General features: G+C 23.9%; 2 protein-coding genes across 6 annotated transcripts; both read left to right on the top strand.

The window, feature by feature from the left end:
* The first annotated feature begins 1,418 nt into the window (after positions 1 to 1,418).
* On the top strand, positions 1,419 to 11,934 carry LOC126896043 (thiamine transporter 1-like). Of its 5 annotated transcripts, XM_050668472.1 has the most exons (11): positions 2,081 to 2,392; positions 2,813 to 2,972; positions 5,922 to 6,066; positions 6,182 to 6,352; positions 7,229 to 7,448; positions 7,773 to 7,957; positions 8,097 to 8,237; positions 9,345 to 9,450; positions 10,564 to 10,756; positions 11,124 to 11,265; positions 11,586 to 11,934. In XM_050668472.1, the coding sequence occupies exons 2-11, from the start codon at positions 2,956 to 2,958 to the stop codon at positions 11,685 to 11,687; spliced, it is 1,422 nt and encodes a 473-aa protein (XP_050524429.1). In that variant the 5' UTR covers positions 2,081 to 2,392; positions 2,813 to 2,955; the 3' UTR covers positions 11,688 to 11,934. The 5 variants fall into 5 exon arrangements, with proteins under 5 accessions (XP_050524433.1, XP_050524429.1, XP_050524430.1 ...); XM_050668476.1 differs by lacking the exons at positions 2,081 to 2,392; positions 2,813 to 2,972 and adding an exon at positions 1,419 to 1,436 and having other exon boundaries at positions 11,586 to 11,932; XM_050668473.1 differs by lacking the exon at positions 2,813 to 2,972 and having other exon boundaries at positions 2,082 to 2,392; positions 11,586 to 11,931.
* Positions 11,935 to 14,789: 2,855 nt separating this feature from the next.
* Positions 14,790 to 15,475, top strand: LOC126895071 (uncharacterized). Its single transcript, XM_050666546.1, has 2 exons — positions 14,790 to 15,204; positions 15,291 to 15,475. The coding sequence occupies exons 1-2, from the start codon at positions 14,790 to 14,792 to the stop codon at positions 15,473 to 15,475; spliced, it is 600 nt and encodes a 199-aa protein (XP_050522503.1).
* The last annotated feature ends 10,337 nt before the right edge of the window (positions 15,476 to 25,812 follow it).

Genomic DNA, 25,812 nt, shown 5'->3' with positions numbered 1-25,812 from the left:
AATATTTTATTATTAATTAAATTAGATAATTTCACCATAATCCAATTAAAAATGGAGTAACAAAATATGGTTTATGTATTATGAGAATATGAATATGAACACAGTTTTAATATTTCCTATGAACATATAAGGTAAGGCAAACTTAATTGAATTGATAATTATAAGATTATAAGAAAAAATTATGTCAAAGAATTAAGATAACAAAAATTGTAAACAAGTGAAAAATAAATTGTTGAAGATATGTAATTACTAGTACATAGAAGTTGATCTAGCAGATCTTAATAAAAATAGTTATCGGTAATTATATACAATATTGGATGGAAAAAAATAAAAAGTCGCTAAATAAAACGATTAGAGATTTATAACACTGTATTACTATTTAAAAAACTATTAATAATAAATATAAATGTATATATTATTAGTAATTCATAAAAATATTAAGTATTGTTTTTATTGAATTTTGTAAATTATTTTAAAATTTTTGATACTTAATTTAAAATTTAGATTTATAGAATATTTTATCACGCAAAGATTATTAGAAAATTTTGTACTCTCTAATAGTTTCTAAAGAAATAAAAATATTCATGATAGAAACATTGATGGTGACTCTTAGGATAAACTTCGATTCCTTGAGATAATTTAGCAAATTATGTTTAAACATCGAGGCTAAAAAAAAAAAGGTATTAAGTGTTTAAATTGTTTAAATTCACAGTTAAGATCGAGTTTGAATAATGAAATTGTCGATTATCAAATTATAAAATAGCGAGTAAAAAATTTAAAGGTTTTCCATATTCCAAGCCAGTAAATTAGAATGACATACTTTATACGTCTTAAATGATATAAAACAATAATTTTAAACAAATATTATGATTAATAATACAAATAAGAAATTTTATATCTAACTTTGTATAAACACATGCTAAAGACATTTGAAATAGTCGGCTTCTAATTATTGTTTTAATTGATAAAGTTCCATAGATAATAATACATGTATTCAAAACTATAGACTTTTTGAAGTACTAAATTATAAATTAATAAATCATAGCACTAAAACTATTTATTAGATTACTATGAAAGGTATTAAAGTTCAGATGAAAAAAATACAACATTCTTAACATTATAAACATTCACGTGATCGTTTTTTATTCCAAATTACATTTTTAAGTGTTTATAATATCTATAGTAATTACAGAACTTTATATTTTTTAATTACTTAAATTATCTTATAAGGTTCTTTGGAAAAATATTCTTTTTAGAGTTTATTAAGTATGTGTATACAATATATTTATTTATTTATAAAGCTAATAATATTTTTATTGTTCGATATCACATTTTAAAGATTACAATTTTGTTTATTTTATAGAAAAATAACATAACACTAAGGCGTAATTAAAAGGGAACGAAGTGATAGCTTACACCTAAAGTAATCTAAACAGGTAAAATATATTTTTTATTAATAAATTTTCTATTTCTGATAATTAATTATAAATTTTCATAGTTATTTTAAAATCAAAGTTTTTGAGTGTCATTCGAAAACTTTACTTTTATACAGCTAAAAATTTTTATCTTTTAGTTATTTAAGTTAAAGGGTACATTTAAAGTATAAAAGTTAATACTTCAATATAATGTTAGGGTTTAACAATACTATACAGAGTGATCCATTTAACATTGACCAGCAAATATCTCAAAAACTATTTATTATTTTTATAATTTTTTTTTTTAATTATTTTAGTTACATAAAACTCTACTGCATATAAAACTGTAGAGTTTTATGTAACTAAAATAATTAAAAAAAAAAATTATTAAAATAATAAATAGTTTTTGAGATATTTGCCGGTCAATGTTAAATGGATCACTCTGTAGATAGTGAACTAAAGTTCAACATCTTATTAGGCAATATTGTTATTGTAAATTTTATCACTTACTTTTTTCATCAATAAAATTCATTACCAATGAATCGCATTTTAATATGTAGTTATGCAAAGGAGTTACTAATAATTGTTCTAGCTATTTCTCCCACTTCTGTTCAAATTAAACGATAAAACGTGGTAATCACAAACTGGTTTATACCGCACACACACTCATTTATCCGACACATTAAGATTTCAGTACGGTTTGTCCGGATTAAGATCGTTGTTGTTCGCTGCAAGATAAATTCTTGACTTTCTTATTTATTTATTAGTTAATAATTTAACTAATATACTTCACAAAATACTCTAGTCGTTATTTACAATAGCGTTGATAATTAATAATATGGATTAAGAAATTAGTATTTCAAATGATGTATAAAAGTCAGTCAGTCTAGATGAAAATTATTTAGTAGTGAAGTGTTGTTATTAAAAACACAGTTAATAAGTTCTACTACTAATATATATATTTTTTTTTTACTCAGGTAAGTGTTACATCTCAGCTATATTAAATAATATTAAAATTGTTTATTATTATTATATTATTATATATTTCTTAAAAAAATTCAAAGGAAAAAGAATATGAATTTTTGAGGTATAACTATAAACGAATCATACTAAAAATATTTATTTTATATGTTTAAGAAAAAACTGTTATTTTTAAAATAGAATACTTATTAGTTAATTGTGTTCTCGTAAATTTTATGGAAATGAAAGATTTCATACGAAATTAAAAACAGGAAACTTTAGCTCCCTATTTAATATGATAATATAAATAATTAGAATTAATAATAAAATATTGTAGTATAATGTAATAGCAATATTTTAGCAAAAGGTTTAATTATATAAAATATTAATCAAATCATTTAAAGTAAACTTCTGTAATTTTATATTTTTTAAATTAGGACAACTATAAATTAAGTCGAATTCTCCATGGTACAAGTGTTATAAAAGTAAGAATGTCGACTACAAACTTAATGCAGGGCAAACTGTCTACGAGGGCAAAGGGACAATTGTCCCCACTGTTAATAGAGCAATTAGTATTGCTATGGTTAGAGTAATTCGGTTTGTAAAATTGATTTTTGACATCATTTTTTTGTTCGTCATTTTTTTTAGAGCAATATAAATATTTTTTATTTTGAAAAAGGCAGTCACAATATTTTGTCTCTTGGGTGGTTTGCCATCCAGTCAGTCCACCCCTGACATAATTTGATGAATTTAATTGACGAAAAGAACTGGATTTTAAATAATATATATATATGTACATATATATATATACGTCATCCCTTATGTAATTTTAAATGTATTTTGGATGAAGCTATTAAGTTAAACACCAATTATATAAATTTAAAATTTTATGGGTAAAAATATCAACTGAAGAAAATTGAAAAAAAGAAAAACTAATCACCCACAATACTTAAAAGTATATTTTAAATAACCTAATTAGTTCAAATAATTTTAAACAATTTATTTAATATAGGAATTCCATATAAATAGTTTAAAATAGTTCAATTAGGTTGCTGTCAGAACAAAAACTTTTTCTTAGTACTCCCATAGAAAATTTCTAGATTCCGTACTTGATTATATATAGGTTTACACTAATATTATTTTCTTCGTATTTTACATTGTATGCTCGTTATATTTTAATAAAAAAAACCGCATACATTCATACATACGCCCCAATCTTTACCCTATTTGAAGTTAAAATTCTAGAAAGTATATTTAATAATAAAATATTGCTTTTATTTTATAAATTAATTATTCAATTGATACTAGGAAATTAATCAAATGTGTGTGGCGATAGATGTGTGGCGATCAGCTCTTGAAGAAAATGGTTTAAGAATAAGTAGAAGTGAGACAGAGTATATAGAGTACGAGTTTGACAGAGGAGAACACGAGGTAGGTGAAATGAGGAGGTCAGTGACAATAGGCAAGGACGTGATTGGAGAGGTGGAGAGTTTTAAGTATTTAGGGTCAGTTATGCAAAAGAGTGGTGGTATTGACGAGGATGTAAGACACAGAATTAAGTGCGGGTGGTTGAAGTGGAAAGAAGTATCTAGCGTCTTATGCGATAAATGAATTCCAATGAGGCTGAAAGGTAAATTATACAAAACTGTAATAAGGCGAGCTATGATGTATGGTCCAGAGTTTTGGGCGGTTGATAAGAAAGTAGTGCAGAGAATGAGTGTAGCAGATATGAGAATGCTTAGATAGATGAGTGGAGTAACTAGAAAAGATAGAATAAGGAACGAGCATATAAGAGGGAGTACAGGTGAAGCATAAATCGTGGATAAGATGAGAGAAAATAGACTTAGATGGTTTGGTCATGTTATGAGGAGAGACGAATCGGAAGCTGTAAGGACAGTTATAGAAATGAATGTTGAAGAAAGAAGAGATAGAGGAAGGCCAAAAAAGAGATTGAGGGATATTATTGAATGCGATATGAGGACAGCTGATGTGAGCGTAGATGATGGGGAAATCGTGTCAAGTGGAAGTTTTAGAATAAGGGTGGCCGACCCCAAGTAGTTGCGATTAAAGTGAGGAAGAAGAAGAAGAATTGATACAATATTAATAAGTTGTTATATGTTAATTAATATTATGCCCATAGATACACTTACTTAATGATTAAGTAATGTCAGAAAATTTCTTAGAATAAGTTAATTATTTTGATGCTCCAAGTTTATGGTTGTCACCAGTTTTTGTTTAGAATAAAATAAAAATAAAACGTCTAAAAACATAAAATAATAATGAAGAAATACCTTTTTAGTATTTTAGGGGTCACAAGTTAATTTAATTTATCCGAGAAGTAATTTGCATTTTTGATACCCTCTAATACTATTGACACTAATATTAATTTTATATATTATGATGCTACGGGTAAAACATTTTAATAATTTAAATGAAAAAAATTGAGTTAGATATACATTCCAGACTTTTAACGATGCATTATTAATTGTTATTAATAATAAATACCAAAATATATTGTCTNTGTAAAACATTTTAATAATTTAAATGAACAAAATTGAGTTAGATATACATTCCAGACTTTTAACGATGCATTATTAATTGTTATTAATAATAAATACCAAAATATATTGTCTGCAAATATATTAATTACGAGAAAAATTATGCATTTAAATATAAATATACAGAAATACACAATAACATTTAAGTAATTGAATATTATTAAGATTCGCAAAATTATACTTTTGAGTAAGAGAGAGACTAAATTTTGATATATAATGGAAATATATACAGACATATTTTAATGTTTTTTTTAATAATAAATTTTACTGCGGATAAAATATATTTTGATAGAAAAAGTTAATAAGTTATAAAAGAAATAGTTAATGTGTATCACAAAAATTTATTTTACAAATTAGTGCAAAAATTAAAAAAACAGAAAAAGATTAGATCAGCTAAACTTGCATATTTAAATTATCGAAATAATTTAATTATTTAGAAATTTAGCTCCCTGTTAAATTCAATTTTATAACTTGTATAATTTTGTGAAAAACTAACGTTTTCGAAATGCGTTATACTTTGCTTTTGCTAGTATACTTTTATGACTTGCAGAAATTATATTTTTTAAATAAATTTTTTAGTTTAAAAAATGTTTTATCATCAATGTAATTCTAACGTCAAGATTAGTTTCTTTATTTAATAACTATATTTATAGAATATATATCAACTGAAAAATGGTGAAATTAAATAAATATATTTAGAGAATTTATAGAAGTTTTATAATACATATTGCTATTTTATAAATTTGATTCTTTTAATGGAAAAATTAAATTTAAATAACCAAAATACATTTGATGTAGATTATTAATTGTAGTGCTATTGATATAATAATTATTTGATTAAGTACTTAATTACATAATATTTCCAGACTGGTATACATGGACAATTTTTTATAGTATACTTCACATGTTTTCATAAAATATGTATGTAAAAAATCGGTTAATATACAGTATAAATTAATTTTTGAAATAATAATGTGTTGTTGAATAGTTCTTTGTGTTCCAAAAAAATGGAAAATTGGAAAAAAATTTCTTTGTTTGTTGGTGTGTTCGCATTTGCCAGAGAGTTCAGACCTATTGAACCTTTTTATGCGGCTTATATGACTAGTCCATATGTAAATTGTACAGTTGAACAGGTATGTTCATTGTCTATTATTTAAATAAAATTAATTTGTAATAAAAAATTGCTTCATTTTCAATAAAAACATAATATAATTACTTATATCTTATTAATTACTTAATGTATTTAAGATTCCTAAGGAACTTTATGCTGTGGGATCATATTCTATGTTTGTTTTAATAATCATTATATTTTTGGTAACTGATTATGTTAAATATAAGCCAGTATTGATAGTGGATGGACTTGGTGGAATAATTCACTATATAGCCATAGCTAATCGCCCTTCAAAACTTAGAATACAGGTAAATATTAATAATTGAAAATAGATACTTTATAATAAAAAAATCACGGACAGAAAAAAAACATAGTGTTACATATTAATTAATCATCGAATTATTAAATTCATCAATTGAAGGTTATAATTATTTTAAAGTACTTTGTTCTATTATCTCTCAAGAAATTGTTATTTTTTTATAGTTTAATACTATCTTATTAAGTGAACTAAATATGTATATAGATTAAATAATTTATAGTATATGGTTCTTGATGTAAATATAATTTTAAGAAAGAATAAATAGTTAGAAAACATTGTCTATTCATTAGGGTAAATGATAAAGTTGACAACTAGTGTTGAATTTAAACTTTTTCTTCAGGGAGTTTTATAAACATTGAAAAACAAAAAAAAATTTTTTTTAAATAATAATTTTATGAAATTGCAACAAATCAAAGTCTATGAGTAAGTAAAAAAAGTTCTAAATTAAAAAATAAATTTCCAGAAAGGCCCAGATACTCTTAAAGTAAAGGTTATTTCATGAAGAACACAGTTTTTAATTTTGTTTATTGTATTTTATAAGAAATACACTATTTATGATACATATTGTTTCACTATGAGTAACTGGATTAAATACTGTTGACAAAATTACTTTATTATTTGTTGACATTCCTGCAAGGACGTAAAGGTGTTATTACATGAATAACAATAGTATATAATTACAATAATGTTCGTTTTACATGTTAAATTAACCAATGTCTTAAATTACATTTTTTACTGAATCATTGTCTAAAATATATAGATCGTTGTTTAAGTTAATATTATTTTATTTTGGTATGAGTATACAAAATGAAAAAGATGAACAGAATTTGTGAAGTTTTTAGAAAATTTGTATTACATTTTCCAGTTTGGACAAGCGTTTTATGGTTTCTTCTTTTCTGCTGAAGTTGCACTATTTGGGTATTTATATGCTATGATTGAAGAGAAACAACATTATCAAAAAATAACAGGTCATGCAAGGGCGGCAACATTATCTGGAAAATTCTTTTCTTCTTGTGTATCTCAAATTTTAGCTATAATTTTTGGAAAACCGCCATTCAATTTAATAGTATATTTGTCTATATTTGGTAAGATTTTTATTTCATAATATATTCTTGTGTTGAGTAGAAATCAATTTAAGATATTATCTAAGAATTCTCTACCGTAAAGACAAAACTTACCAGAAATTACTTTACAAAAAATCTATGTTTTTCTTTCACTAGTACAGAATTTTCGCATAAAATTATTCCTGATCCTCTTAATATGAAAAATTAAAAAGTTGCTTTAATTTTTTTACTTTTTAGTGGGTTGACCCCATTATATTAGTGATGAGCGGAATATTGTAATATTATCATGTATTTTTTTTAATAAATTATTCTGTACAATTTATGTATTAAATATATTTTTTTTAGGAATGAGTTTTACAGCTTTATGGGCAACTATACTACCTCCAGTTAAGCAAAGTCTTTATTTCCACAAAAGGAAAAAAAATAGTAACAACACAATATCTCAATCAACAGCGACCATATATAACCCATCAATGTTCACAAATTCTAAATTAAGCGTATCAGTTGAATCGAATTCTAACGTTGATAAAGTAAAATTTATTTTTATGGTGCTAAAAAATATTTTATTTTATATAAATTATGTGCACTAAATTATAAGAGCATTTATGTTAAATGAAATTTTAGTTTTAAATTTACATTCTACATTAAAGAAGTTTTCTTAAATTTTAGGACAATTCTAAAGTGGAAGAAAAAAATGAATATAATAGTGTGGTACAAACATTATATAATGATTTCAAACAATCATATTCCGATCCGTATGTTATAAAGTTATGTTTTTGGTGGGCTATAGCTATGGGAGGTTATTTACAGGTAAAATTGTTACAAACATTTTTAAAACTAATGCCCTATTGCCATTTTTATAATACTGTAGGGTGTTATAAAAATAGCTTCAGGATTTATTTTTTTATATTTACTATTTACAATCATTTCGACTTTAGATTATCAAGTTATTTACTCGTCCTTTTAGCTTTGATGCGAATCTGAGAAGATATTGGTATTACTATGATCTGTTTTTTTTTGTGTCTGTTACCACTTTTTCTCAGCTCTCACCGAACGGATTTCTTTCAACGATACGTAAAAAGATCACAAATCATATCTAGTCGAAGACATTACCCTCAAAAATTGAAAAAATTTCCCTCGTTCCTCGTAAATGGAGGAAACATCCAAAAAAATTACAAATTTATAAATCGCTAATTTTCAAATTTTTTAAAATTTTTTTACTTAAATTACCATAATTTTTTTTAATTGAACAAATCAATATATATATATTTTTAATAGATGCATAAAGTTCTTTCCTATCATTTGGTATATTTTTTTTTATAAATCTGACCCTAAACCTGCCCACAGGGGGGAATTAAAATAACAACTTTTTCACAAAAAATTAACTTTCTCAACTTAACTTTTGAAAGTGTTCTGGAAAGTCTGACACTTTTATATATATCTTAAGTTAAAACTAATGTAGTATACTTTATCATTAAAAAAACAAATTTCGGACTTTATTTTATCTTCACGGTGAAAATGGTTACCACATGCTATTTTTGTGTGAAAATTCTCGATTTTATTTTTTACATTTTTAACTTTATAATGCTATAACTTATTGAAAAGTGTATGGAGCAACACAATTTTTTTATGAGAAATAATATTTTTTAATAATCCCTTTTTCATTCGACATACTTTATCTTAATCAGGATATTAATAAGAAACATTCTGATATGCCTTATATAATATTTTCTGTTAATAAATATTAATAACTTATAATTGAGCGAATAAAAATTTTGCTTAAAATATAAACCCTATGATGTAGATCTTGTGACATAAAAAAAACAATAAATCATTGTGTTTATTTGCATTTTATTTGTTTTCTTAATGTTATAAATCATATTTTTAGTTATTAGGATCAATTTAATTATATTTTAGGTTTATGCATACATAAACGTCCTATATACATACATATTAGAAGAAAATAATGATGACGAATTCACACTATACAATGGATTTGCGGAATCCCTTAATACCTTGTTAGGTAAGTAAACATGTTAGAATTAAATTAACAAAAACATTTTTTAGAAAAAATAATTTTGATAAATTTTAAATCATATGCAAACAAATTTTGAGTAGTTTCATGGAATTTTTACTTACATAAAACAAGTAAGGACGTATTTATATATAGTTTGTTAGTATTATTGCTCGAATAAAAAGGTTTAACTCTGCTTCATAGGACAAAATAGTTTTTCCAATTCTTAAAAACTTAAATTTTTAGTATTAAAGGGACCATTTAGTACAAATTTTGAATATAACTTTTTATTACCATTTAAAATGAATTTTAAGTGTTGTCTATTTGAAAAATATTTAATTGTTTACAAATTTCCTGACTATCTTTGTAATTTTTAGGGAATATTTAATAATATTCCTGGAAAATTATAAATTATGGTCAATCTAAAGATTATTTTAGTAATTTGAATAATTACCAAGTTAATGGATATAAAAAATGGTTATAAATGTATATAAAATACCACTTTTATAAATGATTTATCTATATGTGTATAATAAGAATTAATTATTTGTAGCTAATATGATCTAATATAAAAAAAATATATAATTAAAAGAATTACTAATCTGGGTATAATTAAGGAAATAGAAGTTGATGTTGTTTTTGTAATTATCCATCAATTTTTTAAAATTAAACACTATCTACAGATTTGCATCGAAGCGTTTCTTATGATAGTGATTTTAATCACTGTCAGATTAAATCTATACTGGACCCAACTATGCAACGTCTCCATTATGCCGCGACCCCACTGTGCTGGGTTTTTATTCAATATTTTTTAATTTTAAACTAAATGTGTAAATATTTTTGGAGAACAGTAAAGTATTTACGTTGAGTAGATGGAGTACAGGTAATTTCTCATTTATATCACGTCAAAATATAAATTTAAGAGCAATAAATATATATTTAACGAGATTAAGAAAAAATTGCCGTATATATCTACATCTCCATCCATTATAAAACTACTAAATAAATATTTAATACAGAATATTTCTATTTAAACGTATTGAAAACTATAAATATAATTTCATTTTAAATTAAACCGTTCAAATAACTACTAGATTAGAATTTTTTTTTGGTAATTTTCAGGTGCTATTTCAGCTTATATGATAAGTAGAGTAAACTGGAATTGGTATTTAGTAGGAGATGCTTTTTTTGCTATTGGATCATTCATTGCCTGTATTGTGCTGTTTTGTTGTACATATAACAGAAATTTATACTTAATATACGCTTTTTATATCATTTATGGCATGATGTATCAAACAATGTTAACGATTGCCGAGTAAGTTTATTACATATATTAATTAAGTTATCATTATATAGTGATTACATAAGAAAAATATTTATCCGAAGAGAATATTTACATTTATTATACTTCATAAAAATGTTTAAAATATTTGTTCATGATATTGTTTTCAATGGTTTTGATACAATATTGAATCACAGTACTAAATTAAGTTATTTTTTTAATTCTAACTTCCAAACTCATATTAAAAATTCATTTAAAGTTTAAACGATTTACATCTATTAAAAAAGTTATATTATGTAATTTCATGTACTGACAAAAAATTTGTTTTTAATGCTTCATTTTATAAAGAAAAATCTATACATTTTCGATTATATTTAAGTTGGTATTTTAATTTAAAAAGGTCAGAAGTTGCAAAACGATTAAGTGAGAAATGCTATGGTTTAATTTTTGGATTCAATACATTTTTGGCAGTGTGTATCAACACTATATTAATTTACGGAGTAATTCAAGGTCATTTCATCAAGATAACGGTTGCGCAACAGGTGAGCATTTATTTATTATTTTATATATTTTAGTATTCTTAATTTACAATTAATTAAAAATCAATAAAAAAACAACAGATGTTATGATTATTTTTTCATTTAAAGAATCAATTAATTTTCATAACACTAGTAATAATATTGATTTTTTATTAGCAAACAAAAAAATGTTCCATTTTTCAATAATTACTTATTGTAAACTCTCGTAATTATTTTTAGGTAGAATATTTTGAATTAAATTTTAAACTTTTTCGGTGTACTAACTATTTATTAACGTAATGTATACATAAATATATTTATATCTATTTATATTTTTATTCCAGTTCTTGATCTATGGTATTTTATATGCATTTTTGGCAGTTGTATTTTTCGGTTCTGGAATTTCGAGAATATTTAAAGACGAAGGAATTGTTGAATATAAATAATTAAATAGGAAAATAAAATATGCTAATTTTACTTAATATAACTTATTTAATGAAATTAAATATTAACGATTTTGTAAATTGTTACAACTATATTATATTAATATAGTTGAATATTTATACAGTATATTTAAATACATTTATTAAGTGTACAGTGTACATATAAACCTATTTTAAAGGTTTTATAAAAACTACCAATGTCCTATTACATATTAAATTATTATTGTATTGTTACTAAAAGTCCTATATAGGATTCAATTTATCGTTGTTAATTTTTCCTAATATCTATAAGTGTTTAAATAGTTAAATTGTTACCAAATTTATTAAATAAAAATTTATAAATTATTTATATAGTTGACATAATATTATGTTGTTATTAATACAGAAAACTATGAATAACCTATTAATTACTCGTATAACAAATTATGTTCAATGTTATAATGTTCAAAAAGTTAATATTTAACTAACTATGTACTTTTTCTATGATAATAGTAATATCTCGTATATGTATATATATATACGAGATATTCGTATATCTTAGAGGAAACTGTTGGACAGGATGGCGGGTGTTCTAATCATTTGGATGTTGCCAGGTTGAATTTAAATAAATTGTACCTCAGGGGCTATATTGATAACATAAAATTATAAATACGCTAATGTATTCTCTATGACCTGCAAATAACACCCCAGTTATACAATAGCGTATTTAGAAATTTTGTATGGGTGGTTTAAATAACTTTTAAAAAGTAGAATAGTGAGGAGAATCACTTTATCACTACCTTCAACTACTATGGATCATAAGAACGGGAGGGGGGTACATTGGGTTTAGTCCCCCATGAACCAAAAGCGTAAATATGCCATTGATGTAATATAAAGATAAATACATATTACGAACTATGGTAAATATTATACCAATATAATTAAGAAATTTTATAATTCTTACTTATCAACTTAAAATCTAAAGAAAACGAACCAAAATTTTCCCCTGTAAATTAGTTTATAATACAACTTTTAAAAACCCGTTTGAAACTGCTTCTGACGAAAAAAATAAAAAATTGAGAACCTAATTGGAAACTCAAATTATCATCATATGGCCTCATAATGATTTTCTTACACTTCTATAGCTTCTTAATACTTTTAGAATGTGTTGGATCAATCAGTCACTGTCATACTGTTTGCTGTAGATCCCAGATGGGTGAACATTAGGGTGGTCCTTAATTTTCATTTCTTTAAATTTGAACAGGCTAACCCGGGAATTTGTTCAAAACTATAAAAAAATAATTTGTGTCAAATTTCATTAATTTTGGTCAACCCTAAGCCGTGCCTCAAGAGGGTTGAAAATTCAATCATGAGGGCAGTTTTTCAATAATTGTAGTTTATCTCAAAGTTTATGACTTTTACATAAAAGTTTATAAGAAAAAAATTGTAGATATGAATATTTTACATAAAAAAGTTATTACTAAAAAAGTCATAAGTCAAATATTTACCTCGCAAAAGTTAAAAGTTCAACAAAATTGAATTCCTGGTACTATTTTTTCAACTTTTTTTTTTTTTGTAAATTATTACATTATGCCCACCGTCATTGCTTTCCTCCTGAGTCCCTAGTACCGTTTCAAAATTTTTCTCGATTGGTAAATACAGTGCGCGTCTACGTCACTTGCTGAGGACTTGAAAGTTAGCTTGCCTATACGGAACGCCTGAACTCATAAGTCATCGAAACATTCGTTCAAACTTAACCATCAGTGAGCGTATCATAATGTTTACACTAATAAAATTGTAGCAATTGAAATCAATTTTACTAATTTGTATAAATGTAAATTAAATTTATGAAATAATTTCTTTATGTAACTCAGACAAATTGTATTATTCCTTGAATAACACATATTGTTATATAAAAATAACGTTATTCCGGATTATTTTAGTGATAAAAATAAAGTTATCAAGTTACCATTTAGAGTTAAGAAAAGTTAAATTGCCAAAATTAAAATCTTTTTACTCGAATTATAGAAAATATATTTTTTTATTATAAAATACTAACGGTCCATACCAACATAAAAAATACTCCATGACTGATAAATTGCATATTACATCTTAAAAAAAAAATTTTAATTCTAATATAATTTTTATTTTACAAGAAATTAAATGGTTTAGAACAGTGGTCGGCAACCGGAGGCCCGCGGGCTGTATCCGGCCCGCGTGGCTATTGAATACGGCCCGCTTTAAATTCTAAATCGACTAATTTAATTGAATATCATTAAGCATTTTACCAATACATTACATTCATACTTTCATATTATAATTATATTAAAAACTGTAATTTTTATTTTATACATTTTATTATTTTAAGTTTTAGATAGTATTTTTTTGCATAATAAATAATGTAATTATAAATTTTTTTTTTTTATCTGGCCCGCGAACTCCTTTTAATTTGTAAATGTGGCCCGAGAATTAAAAAAGGTTGCCGACCACTGGTTTAGAACAAGAATCAATATCTGATCAAATTAGAATGACTGATAAGACTGATAATTAATCATTATTCATAAGAGAAATATTCATATAATAACTATGTCATCCCTTTATATTTTGTTAATTTCACGTGAGTTTATAACTAATTTATCTACCTTAAAATTTTTGAAACTTATTTATGTTGATTTACACATTTTTGTATTTCAATATCTCAAATACACTTATAAAAATATAATATGCAACAATAAAAAAAAATTTATATGAAGGAAATGGAAATTTTACAAACTTTTACAACAATAAATATAATTTTAATTTTTCTGGCTAAAAGTTTTAATGGCCAATGTATTTTTCGTTTTACATAATGCAAAAGCGATTGTCTATTCCAATTTATTTGTTTTTATATAAATTTTTCTTCTTGTTTCCACGACTACAAATTTATATTGTTTAAGTTAATATATTTTAATAGTCACGGGCGATTTAGGTGTGACACGGAAATTTTCTTAAGCCCGAAAAACCCACAAAAGTTGCCCAAAACCTCTTTAATATTTGATTTTTTGTAGTCAGATATTTAATTTATATCTCTGCACGAAAAGTTAAATATGAAAAACAAAACCAAAAAGACTATAAGCCATCTAAANTATGAAAAAGAAAACCAAAAAGACTTTAAGCCATCTAAAAACTGGACATAGAAAATCAAATTCTATTCTCGTCAACATACGTTCAAATCCTCATTATATTGGAAAACGTCCAAGTAAACGTAAAATTATGAAATTTTATAAAGATCTATTAACATTTTATGAAGACGAAGATACAACGATTCAAAAGCCTAAAACTTCCAAGACGTTTCAATCAAAAAAGACACTTAATGTTGGCCATGTTAAGAAAATTACTAAAAAACAAACAACTATTAATAAAAGACAAGTAAAAAATTCTGATGCGTTAATTTTGAAACGTAAAAATCAAACTCGCAATAAGACAAACGCTAAGATATCTACTAAAAACAAATCAAATTCAATTAATGTGGAAATACCATCCGAAGCTGTCAAACATATGAGTAAGATTAATTTATTTTATATTAATATATTTTAATATACAATTTATATATTTTACATAAAATATTTATAATTTTTGAATCAATAGATCCGATTGTATTGATCGAAAGAATTCCACAAGACATTATAGACTATTATATGTCTAGTAAAAAAACTAATGCAGACGAAATAGTAAATAATTCTGGTGAACAAGAAAATGTAAGAATTAACAATTCTGAAACCCACAAGATGTATCGAAAAAAGAATAGAACTCCTGTCATCNTTTTATATTAATATATTTTGTTTTTAATTTACAATTTATATATTTTACATGAAATATTAATCAAAAAAATATTTATAATTTTTGAATTTAAAGATCCGATTGTATTAATCGAAAGAATTCCACAAGACATTATAGACTATTATATGTTTAGTAAAAAAACTAATGCAGACAAAATAGTAAATAATTCTGGTGAACAAGAAAATGTAAGAATTAACAATTCTGAAACCCACAAGATGTATCGAAAAAAGAATAGAACTCCTGTCATCGACATCAACATACGTTTAAATCCTCATTATGTTGGCAAACGTCCAAGTAAACGTAAAATTATAAAATTTTATAAAGATCTTTTAACATTTGATGAAGACGAGGATTCAAGGATTCAAAAGCCTGAAACTTCCAAGACTTTTCAATCAAAGAAGAGAGCTCATCTCGACGACGTTAACGATTCACGTAAAAAACTTAGACTAACAAATAAATATTAAGACAAAGTAAATAATTCTTATACTCTTAATTCAAATCGTAAGAATAAAACTCCTGACGTGTCAAACGTCGAGATATCTACTGAAAACAAATCAAATCCAATTAATGTGGAAATACCATCCGACAAAGTCAATCATATAAGTAAGTGTCATTTTTTTTATAATAATATACACATGTGCATAGGATGAGTGGGTTAAGTATGTCAGCTGCCCCCCACTCTTGATATTTTGTGTCTTGCTAATATTGCGATTTAAAACACTATACGGCCCCAATATGTATTGAAAATTTAGACTGGGTAAAAAGCCTAGTTGTCTCCACCCAAATAACGCCTTTGTTTTTCTTATAAAAAAAAATCGAATTCCATTTTTAGATTATATATAATAGTTTGATAGTAACAGCTAATCAATCATTCATTTTATACTAGTATTAAAAATATATAAATAATATATTTTTAAATTTTGTATTAATGTATTTTAGAGTTATATTTTGTTTTAATGTTTCAAATAATAAATTAATGAAGTATATTTCATAGAGCTTTAGTTTTTAATAATTAAATTTAGTCTAATTAAGTCACTTAATTATACATATAACACTTAAACCATAAAATAATCTAACATTTAACTAACATTATGGAGGGTGCTAATTGGATTTTCTTCTTACCCCAAACAATTATACAGAATGTCCAACTAGGTTAGACATATTTTATAATTTTTGATCAAATAATAATTTCGTTGAAATAATAACTTAATATGTACTTGTTCTAAAATAATCATCGACCCACAAATTTTTTTTCTAAGATAAGGCTGAATAATGGCTATTTTAAAATTTTGAAGAAAATAAAATTTCAACAAAATTATTGTTGTATTATAAGTTATAAGATATATCAAAACATACGTAAATTAAAAAAATGTTGGGGGTAATTTTGTCCATTGAGGGGCGTAGCACCTNTTGGGGTAATTTTGTCAATTGAGGGGCTTATCACCTTCTTATTTTCTAGTTGCGTTTATGACAAGAAACCCTAAAGGAGTTCCTCGGAAACCCTTCTACACTAAGTCTATTAAGCGAATAGCAAAACCACGTTACTTTAAACATATTTTTCATTTTTGTTTTGAAAATAACAAACGAATTCTTATGAAATTATCATAGTAATATTTATTTTTATATATTCTTTTTTAAAGTTCCAATGGTGTTTATAAAAAAGATTTCGTCATTTTGTAATAATATAATTACTTTTTTATATAAAAATGATTTATTTTGTATAAAATTGTTATCAAAATATTAATTCATAATTTTGGTATTTATAGATCCGTTTGTGTTGCTCAAAAGAATTCCGTAAGAAATTATAGACTCCTATATGTCTAATAAAACAATTAATACAATCGAACTAGAAAAATTTGTAAATAACATCGAACTATTTACACAATGTTGATGGCATAAATAATTTTGATACACCAACTGATAATCCTACAAAAAATAAAAGGTTATCTACGAATAGCTGTACAAAGAAAGTTTCTAAGAAAAAACGATCAAAAAGATCTAGATTCAATTGATGAACTCATCTAAACATTTAATTTTGATAGATCATGACCAAGCAATTTACCTTATAACTCTTACATTTTTTGCCGCAGAGACTATAGATTTAATTTAAACAAATTTTTATTGAACTATACTCTGCGGATGACTTATAATTGTTGAAAAATCAACAGTGTTGTATTATAAACAACTTTCAAGTCGGTAATAATTTCCGTGAACTTTCGTTCAAGAATTTTCAATTTAATAAATAGTTTCGTTTCTATCATTGATTTTGTACATTATATTTTTTATGTTGTTGTTCTAATCATAAAAATTGTTTTTTTGAATTTTTTTTTTTTATTTAAGATCTAATGAATATTTTTCTCATTGGATGTTTAATGATTACACGATGCATATATTTTTTTTTTTTAAAGATTTTTTGTGGTATAAATATTTTTAATTGTTCTTTTTCAATTATGTAATTCAATTAAATTTTTTAATATATTTTTGTACTTATTTGAAATTTGTAATTATTTAAATAAATAGTGATAAGATAACATTTTGCTAAAATATATGTAATAAGAACAAATATGTTTTTATTTTTATATTATACAAATAATATTTTGTTTATTATATTATACTACATCATAATTAATGTAGAAAAGAAATCTAAAAAGTAATAAAAAATTAAATATATATATATATATATATATAGATATATTATTTAATTTAAAGATCTTTATTATAAAGTAATAATTAATACTTAATGAAATTTGGTAACAAAATGAAAAAAATGGGTGTATTTATTTTTTCATAGGTTTTTGCGATTATATCCTAAAGTATTAACGATAGGAAAATATATCTTATGATAAAATATTTTTTGAATTAAATTTTCAATAATATTTGTCTTTAGTACTTTTTCCATAAAACGGCTCATTCGATTACAAAATTACAAAAATTAATTTCTAGAATTTTTTATTCTAGTATCATACGTTTATATTGACAAACTAATAGATTATTTTTGTTTGTTGATTTCTACAAGGTATAAATATTATCGAAATAGTATGGTCAGATTGGACATTACCTACTTAATCTCAGCTCTCGATGGACCGATTTTGATGAACAATACGTCAAAAGATCCCAAATCGTATCTAGTCGAAGACATTACCCTCAAAAATAGAAAAAAAATTCCCTTGTTCTCCGTAAACGAGGGAAATCCCCCAAAAAATTACAAATTTAAAAATCGCTAATTTTCGACATTTTTTCAATTTTTTTTACTTAAAATTGCCATAACTTTTTTAAAAATGATCGAATCAATATAATTTTTTTTTTNTTTTTTTACTTAAAATTGCCATAACTTTTTTAAAAAAGACCGAATCAATATAATTTTTTTTTATAGATACCTTAGGTATTTACTTATTATTTTATATATTTTTGTGAACATTTGACCAAATACAAGCCCACAGGAAGGGTGTCAAAATGGTAACTTTTACAAAAAATTAACTTTTTCAACTTAACTTTTAAAAATGTCCTGGAAAGACTGGCACTTTTATATATACCTTAAATTAAAGATAATGTAATTTACTTTAATTTGAAAAAAAAAATTGACCTCTAGACTTGTCTTCATGGTAAAAATGACTACCCTATGAAAAATATGCTATTTTTGTGAAAAAATTCTTGATATTATATTTTACATTTTTTATCATTATGTTGCTATAAGTTTTTGAAAAAATGCATGAATCAATTCTATTCTTTAATGATAAATACTTTATACATACCTCTTTCATTCGACATAAATCGGACCATTTCCCTTTATACAGGGGGGGTTTGAACCTTTAAAAATGCGTATAGAAAGTATATCTTTTCAACTTAACTTTTGAAAATGTTCCGGAAAGACTAACACTTTTATATATACCTTAAATTAATGATTATGTAATATACATTAATTTTAAAAAAAAAAATTTGACCTCTGAACTTGAATTCGTGGTGAAAACGGACATCAAAGTTAAAGAATAACGTACGATTTCCGTGAAAAAATTCTCGATTTTATATTTTATATTATTTAATTTATATTTTATATAACTTTTGGAAAAATGTATGGATCAATATTATTATTTTTTTATAATAAATATTTATATACTACTTTCATCTGGCACGCTTTTTTTGTAAATCGGATCATACCCCTTTAACAAGGGGGGTCAAAACTTTAAACATGCGTATTGTTACTAAGATATTTTCAATTTAATTTTTGAAAGTATTCCGGAAATACTGACACTTTTATATATATCTTAAATTAAAGCTTATGTAATATACTTTAATTTGAAAAAAAAAAATTTGACCTCTGGACTTGTCTTCGTGGTGAAAACGGACATCAAAGTTAAAGAAAAACGTACGATTTCCGTGAAAAAAATCTCGATTTTATATGTTATATTATTTAATTTATATTTTATATAACTTTTGGAAAAATGTATGGATCAATATTATTATTTTTTTATAATAAATTTTTATATACCACTTTCATCTGACACGCTTTTTTTGTAAATCGGATCATACCCCTTTATACAAGGGGGTCAAAACTTTAAACATGCGTATTGAAACTAGGACATTTTCAATTTAATTTTTGAAAGTATTCCAGAAATACTGACACTTTTATATATATCTTAAATTAAAGCTTATGTAATATACTTTAATTTGAAAAAAAAAAATTTGACCTCTGGACTTGTCTTCGTGGTGAAAACGGACATCAAAGTTAAAGAAAAACGTACGATTTCCGTGAAAAAAATCTCGATTTTATATGTTATATTATTTAATTTATATTTTATATAACTTTTGGAAAAATGTATGGATCAATATTATTATTTTTTTATAATAAATATTTATATACCCCTTTCATCTGGCACGCTTTTTTTGTAAATCGGATCATACCCCTTTAACAAGGGGGGTCAAAACTTTAAACATGCGTATTGTTACTAAGATATTTTCAATTTAATTTTTGAAAGTATTCCGGAAATACTGACACTTTTATATATATCTTAAATTAAAGCTTATGTAATATACTTTAATTTGAAAAAAAAAAATTTGACCTCTGGATTTGTCTTCATGGTAAAAATGACTACCGTATTCAAAAATTTGCTATTTTTGTGTTAAAATTCTGGGTTTTGTATTTTATTTTATTTTAAAATACCTGACAAGGGGAGTACAGATTTTCATAAATATTATATAAATAAAAAATTGATATAGCATAGAAAGTTAAACTTATTTAAATTTGTTTGCTTTTTTTAAGTCAACAAAAAATAACTTTGAAATTTGAACTAGTTTAAATAGCCATTTTTTTCAGTCGACGGTGTCATTTTCCTTATTTTTAACATATTAATAATCAAAATCAGTATTAATTTAAAACAATTTTTTTTTGTTCTTCATTATTTTTTTTTTATATGTAAATACTTATTTTTTAATAATAAGTAATAATATTAAAACTTAGAAGTAATAGAAAATGCACATTTAATTGCACATTTGAAAATATCGTGAAAAGATGATTTAGAAAAGTATATTTTTGTTTCTGATGAAAGTTCCTTGTAGTCTAGTGTTAAACAAAAATAATTCATAAGTAACAAAATTTTTTTATTAAAAAGTATTGAATCAATCCCTTTAAATTTTTATACGCGTTAAAAGTATATGAATATAAACTCCTTTTTATTTTATAATATCTCCGTAAAAATAAGAAGATTATTGAATATCAATTTCATACTAAATTTAATTACTATAATTATTATGTATTTATATATTATAATTATAAATCGGGATAAAATTAAAAGAATAAGAGTTATGGTTGCTTTTGAAATAATCTACCAATCTCTTAATATTAAACACTATCTACAGATTTTATCGAAGCGTTTCTAATGATAATGATTTTAATCACTGTCAGATATCATCTATACTTGTCCCATCTATGCCTCGTCCACACTGTGCTACCGTTTTTTACAATAAAGGTGTAGACACTGTCAGTATTAATTTACATTTGGTGATTTTGCCGCATATTGAAAGCTAGAAAACATTTAAATTTTTATTAACCCTAAAATTAAACTATTATTATTTTTATTTCCATACTTAGCAAAACTAAATTGTTTTGTATTTAAAAAATTATACTTACTAGGTTTGTGCAACATTTTTCTTTCTTTAGAATATTGGACCTCCGATATCAGAGACTTTTTTCTTTTCAAGCCAAAGAGTTTATTTATATGTGAAATTGTTTTCAATGAAGACGCATTGTACGATTGCTTTAAAATAAACAAAGTTATGTTATAAACTTTAAAAAATATGTATTACTGTTCAATTTAATTTTAATCATTATAAAAATTTAATGAGTACATATAAACACTAAGGACAGAATCCTTAGTGTTTTATATGTTCTAAGTGCTATAATAATTATATATTATAATATATTGTCGTTTAATACAGTTATTAAACGTTATCTAAATACTATACATAATCATAATCATAAATGTTATTATCTAAGGAAAAATATTGATGAAATAATTCTTATATATTGAAATAATGTTCTGTTTTTTTGGTTATTCCGTTTAATTTCTTTTTTAAGCCCCGACCCAAAAATTTATATTAGAAGATACATTGATACGGTAAATATGTTTAATATAATCATAGTTTGATTAAATTTAAGTGAGAATTGAATAGTTTTAAATTTCACAAACTTAAGTTTTATAACTTGTAAATTAACTATTCAATGTTTTTTTAATCTTTTAGGTAATATTTTTACTTATTTTAAGAAAGTTAATAATAAAAAATTCATTTTGATATCTTGATTCCTCAGTCATTATTTTTCTTATAATTTTATGAAAGATTTCTTCGACTTAAAGCTATAAACCGTCATTAATAAAATATTTTTCCGATGTGCCACTTACTAATGGAATGCTTTGATTCACTTCGTAATAGTAGCGTACCGTTTGGATTAATTGAGAAATATGATAATAATTTCTTAACTAAATTTAACTGTGTAAATATATAATGAAAAAATATGGAATTGATGAGGAAATATAAGAACCATCGAATGAAAAACGCCAATTGAAAGAATTGACAACATTATATACAAACTGGTATCTAACAAAAATTGTAAAAGTTTTCACTGTTCTAGTGGATACTATAATTTATATTATTAATCAGTATGGTTTTTTTGTTTCAAATATCAAAATTAATTACTTAAAACTCATAAGGTTTATTGTATGTGATCATATATTCAGGTGTCTTAACGGAAAGTATTGATAACATTCTTTTAACAACGAATTGATACCTAAGAAAAATTTGTAAATTCAAAAATAATAACTTTTGAACATTTAAATACGTTATTGTTTATACAAGTTTTAAATGAAAAATACATTTTTAAAATAGCTAATAAATATTACTCTGCCTTTCGCAAATTTCGGATCAAAGTTTTAAATACTGAGAAGTGACTGAAATCACTATCAAACTACTTTACAATGCTTTTGATATTTATGATAATATTTTATTTAAAGGATTAAATTTATCTAAAAAAATTTTTTTACCAGAACTAAGTTATAGATTAATAATCAAAATATAAAAACATAAATTTTATGGTACAAAAAATTGTCATTTTTATTTCTAATGTTTTTTTATTTTTCAGAACCCAGTACACTTAGAAAATAAATCGTCCGAACAATTTTTATTAACTTAAAGTATATTACATATGCTTTAATTTAGATATATATATATATAAATGTTGGAAGTCTACGATCTCACTAGTCCCCCTAGTTGCATACAAACTATCATATTACCTAAACGAGTAAATTAGTAGTTCTTTTGTTTTTTTAAATATTTCAAAATACGTAAAAAGTCAATTTTATTTTTCACTTCACTTATTAGGCTTTTTATTGTAACATTTTTGTATGGATTTTTAAAGATATAAAAATATGTAATGTTTGGTAAAATATACATAACGTTTTTTTTATGTAAAACAATCGCCCATATTCATACATAATTGGGTATTATATGGTAATTTTAAATATGTTTTGGACGAAATATAAAGAAATAAAATACTTAACATCTTTTCTTCTTTATAGAATATTTAAATATCATAATAACTTCATATTTAAAAAAAAAATCAGTTTCAGCATCACCATTTCCCCATATTGTTTGTATATACTTACATTTAAAAAATTTTATTTAAATATAAAATAATTCATCAAATTAAAAAATAAATCAAAGACTATTCAGTTTATAAATATTTGTTTCATTAATTTAGTAAGCCTTTTTTATTCGCTGATGATTTAAAAATATATAAACAAATTATCTCTATCAATGATTGTGCTCTAATATAGCATGATATTAACTCATTCTATAATTGTTGTAAAATTAATGACATTACTATAAACATTAATGAGTGTTTTCAAATTTATTTTTTCAAATACCGTATTATAATTTATTTTGATTATTCGATTAATACTAATTTTTTTGTAATTCAATTAAGAAAGTAAGATTTAGGCATTGTATTGACGAGTAATTTAACTCTCACATTAGTACAGTTCTTACCCATATTCAAAAATTAATGGGTATACTTAGAGCAATTGCAATGAATTTATTAAGGCTACATGTCTCAAAACCTTTTATTGTGCCTTAATACGTTCAACATTAAAATACGCAGTCCTGTATAATGGAGTTCTTAACAATCGGTGAAGTTAAGTGATTCACTTGATTCCGTTCAATGTAAGTTCCTGTAAATGGTAGCATTTAATTGTAATAAAGTAAATACATCTGTTGACAAATTAGCCAAGAGCTTTGGCCTTAAACCACTAACCAAGAAGATATGTTTAAATGATTTAAGTTTTGTTTTCAAAATTGTAAGTAACATTATTCAGTGCCCAGTTTTACTTTCTTGTATTAAATTTTTAGTTCCATCACACAATATTAGATCTCAATCACTTTTTCATACATAAACTTATTTTCAAAATTAGTTACTTAAAGTAACTAATTTAAACAAAAAAGTTACTCGGCCCAATTAATAGATGTATATTTGCTAATAACATTAAGGATTTCGATTTTTTCTTTGATTATTTAGTATCGCTGAAGTGTATTATTTATTGGTGTAATTAATTATATCTGTAAATGTTTAACATTGAAATATTTAATCAATTGTACTTAATGAACTTATCTATGTTGTAAAATGGTCTCTTTGTCCTTCAGAACGTCGTTTCTTAATAAATAATAAATAATTATTAAAGATATTACTATTTTATTTTCTTCGAAAAAATTTAATTATTTACTGAGTATTTTAAGGTATCACTTGAGATATAATTATACCCTAAACGGAATACTTATAGTTCCATTCAAGATAATAATTATATAAAGTTAAATTTTTAACAGAAGCAACAACCGCTTCTGATTAAACAAATTTTGTAAGTTAAAAAGTTTCTTTTAGGTGTCTTAACATTTTACAATTTACACATAAATACTATATGAAAAACAAAACATATTTTTGTAGAAATTTATACTTAAAATGTAGTAACACCTAATCAACTATCTAGTTGAATAATTACAACACAAAGTAATTACAACTTAGTAAAAGTTGTGTACATTTAAGCGTATAATTTGTCCAATGAGTATAAATTGATGTACAAAACAATATTCAATTTACTTGTGAAAATTTACGTCGCGTGTCTAGTTGTAATTTAACAATATTTTTTTACAGTTTAGAAGTTTTAGTATAGATTTACATTTTTAATAGTTGTATAAGTTCTATCAATACATTCTTACTTTAATAATTTAAACTACTAACTCTTGTAAAATTAATCATTATTGAAATGTTCACATAAAATTTTCTTTTTTTATTATCTCTATGTATTTTTATTCTTTAATTAATCAAACGATAACTAATAAATTATAATATTAGGTTGTCAATTTATGTCGTTTCGTCCAAATTTTATTATAAGATGGAAAGTTTATGTTAATATTCACTTAATTGTCATTATAATTATTTAATAATAGACGCATTAGTATTGACATAAAAATTTAACTTGAAGAATAATAAATCATGAAAGAATGGAAGAAAATTTCACTATTTGTATGTGTATTTGCATTTGCAAGAGAGTTTAGACCCATTGAGCCTTTTTTTACAGCATATTTAACAAGTCCAGCATTAAACTTTACGTTAACAGAAGTAAGAACTAGTTTATTAGATAGTCAAAACCATAGGTGAACTTAGAATAAAATAATTGAGGGTATTAAATTTGATTCCTTTTTCCATAAAAATATATTTGTACAGTAATGTGAAAAAGTTTTTTTTATTTTTGGGTATTAAGACAGAAGTTGGAGTCCATTTAACTAAGTT

Source organism: Daktulosphaira vitifoliae, unplaced genomic scaffold (assembly GCF_025091365.1).
Source record: "Daktulosphaira vitifoliae isolate Bord-2020 unplaced genomic scaffold, ASM2509136v1 Scaffold_1, whole genome shotgun sequence".
Lineage (NCBI taxonomy): Eukaryota > Metazoa > Arthropoda > Insecta > Hemiptera > Phylloxeridae > Daktulosphaira > Daktulosphaira vitifoliae.
This window is presented reverse-complemented; position numbering and strand designations above follow the sequence as displayed.

Excerpts from the sequence above, each read along its gene's own strand:
- LOC126896043 (XM_050668472.1), top strand. Across the intron at positions 6,353-7,228 it reads CTTCAAAACTTAGAATACAG|TTTGGACAAGCGTTTTATGG; the intron begins GTAAATATTAAT and ends TACATTTTCCAG. Across the intron at positions 11,266-11,585 it reads AGATAACGGTTGCGCAACAG|TTCTTGATCTATGGTATTTT; the intron begins GTGAGCATTTAT and ends TTTTTATTCCAG.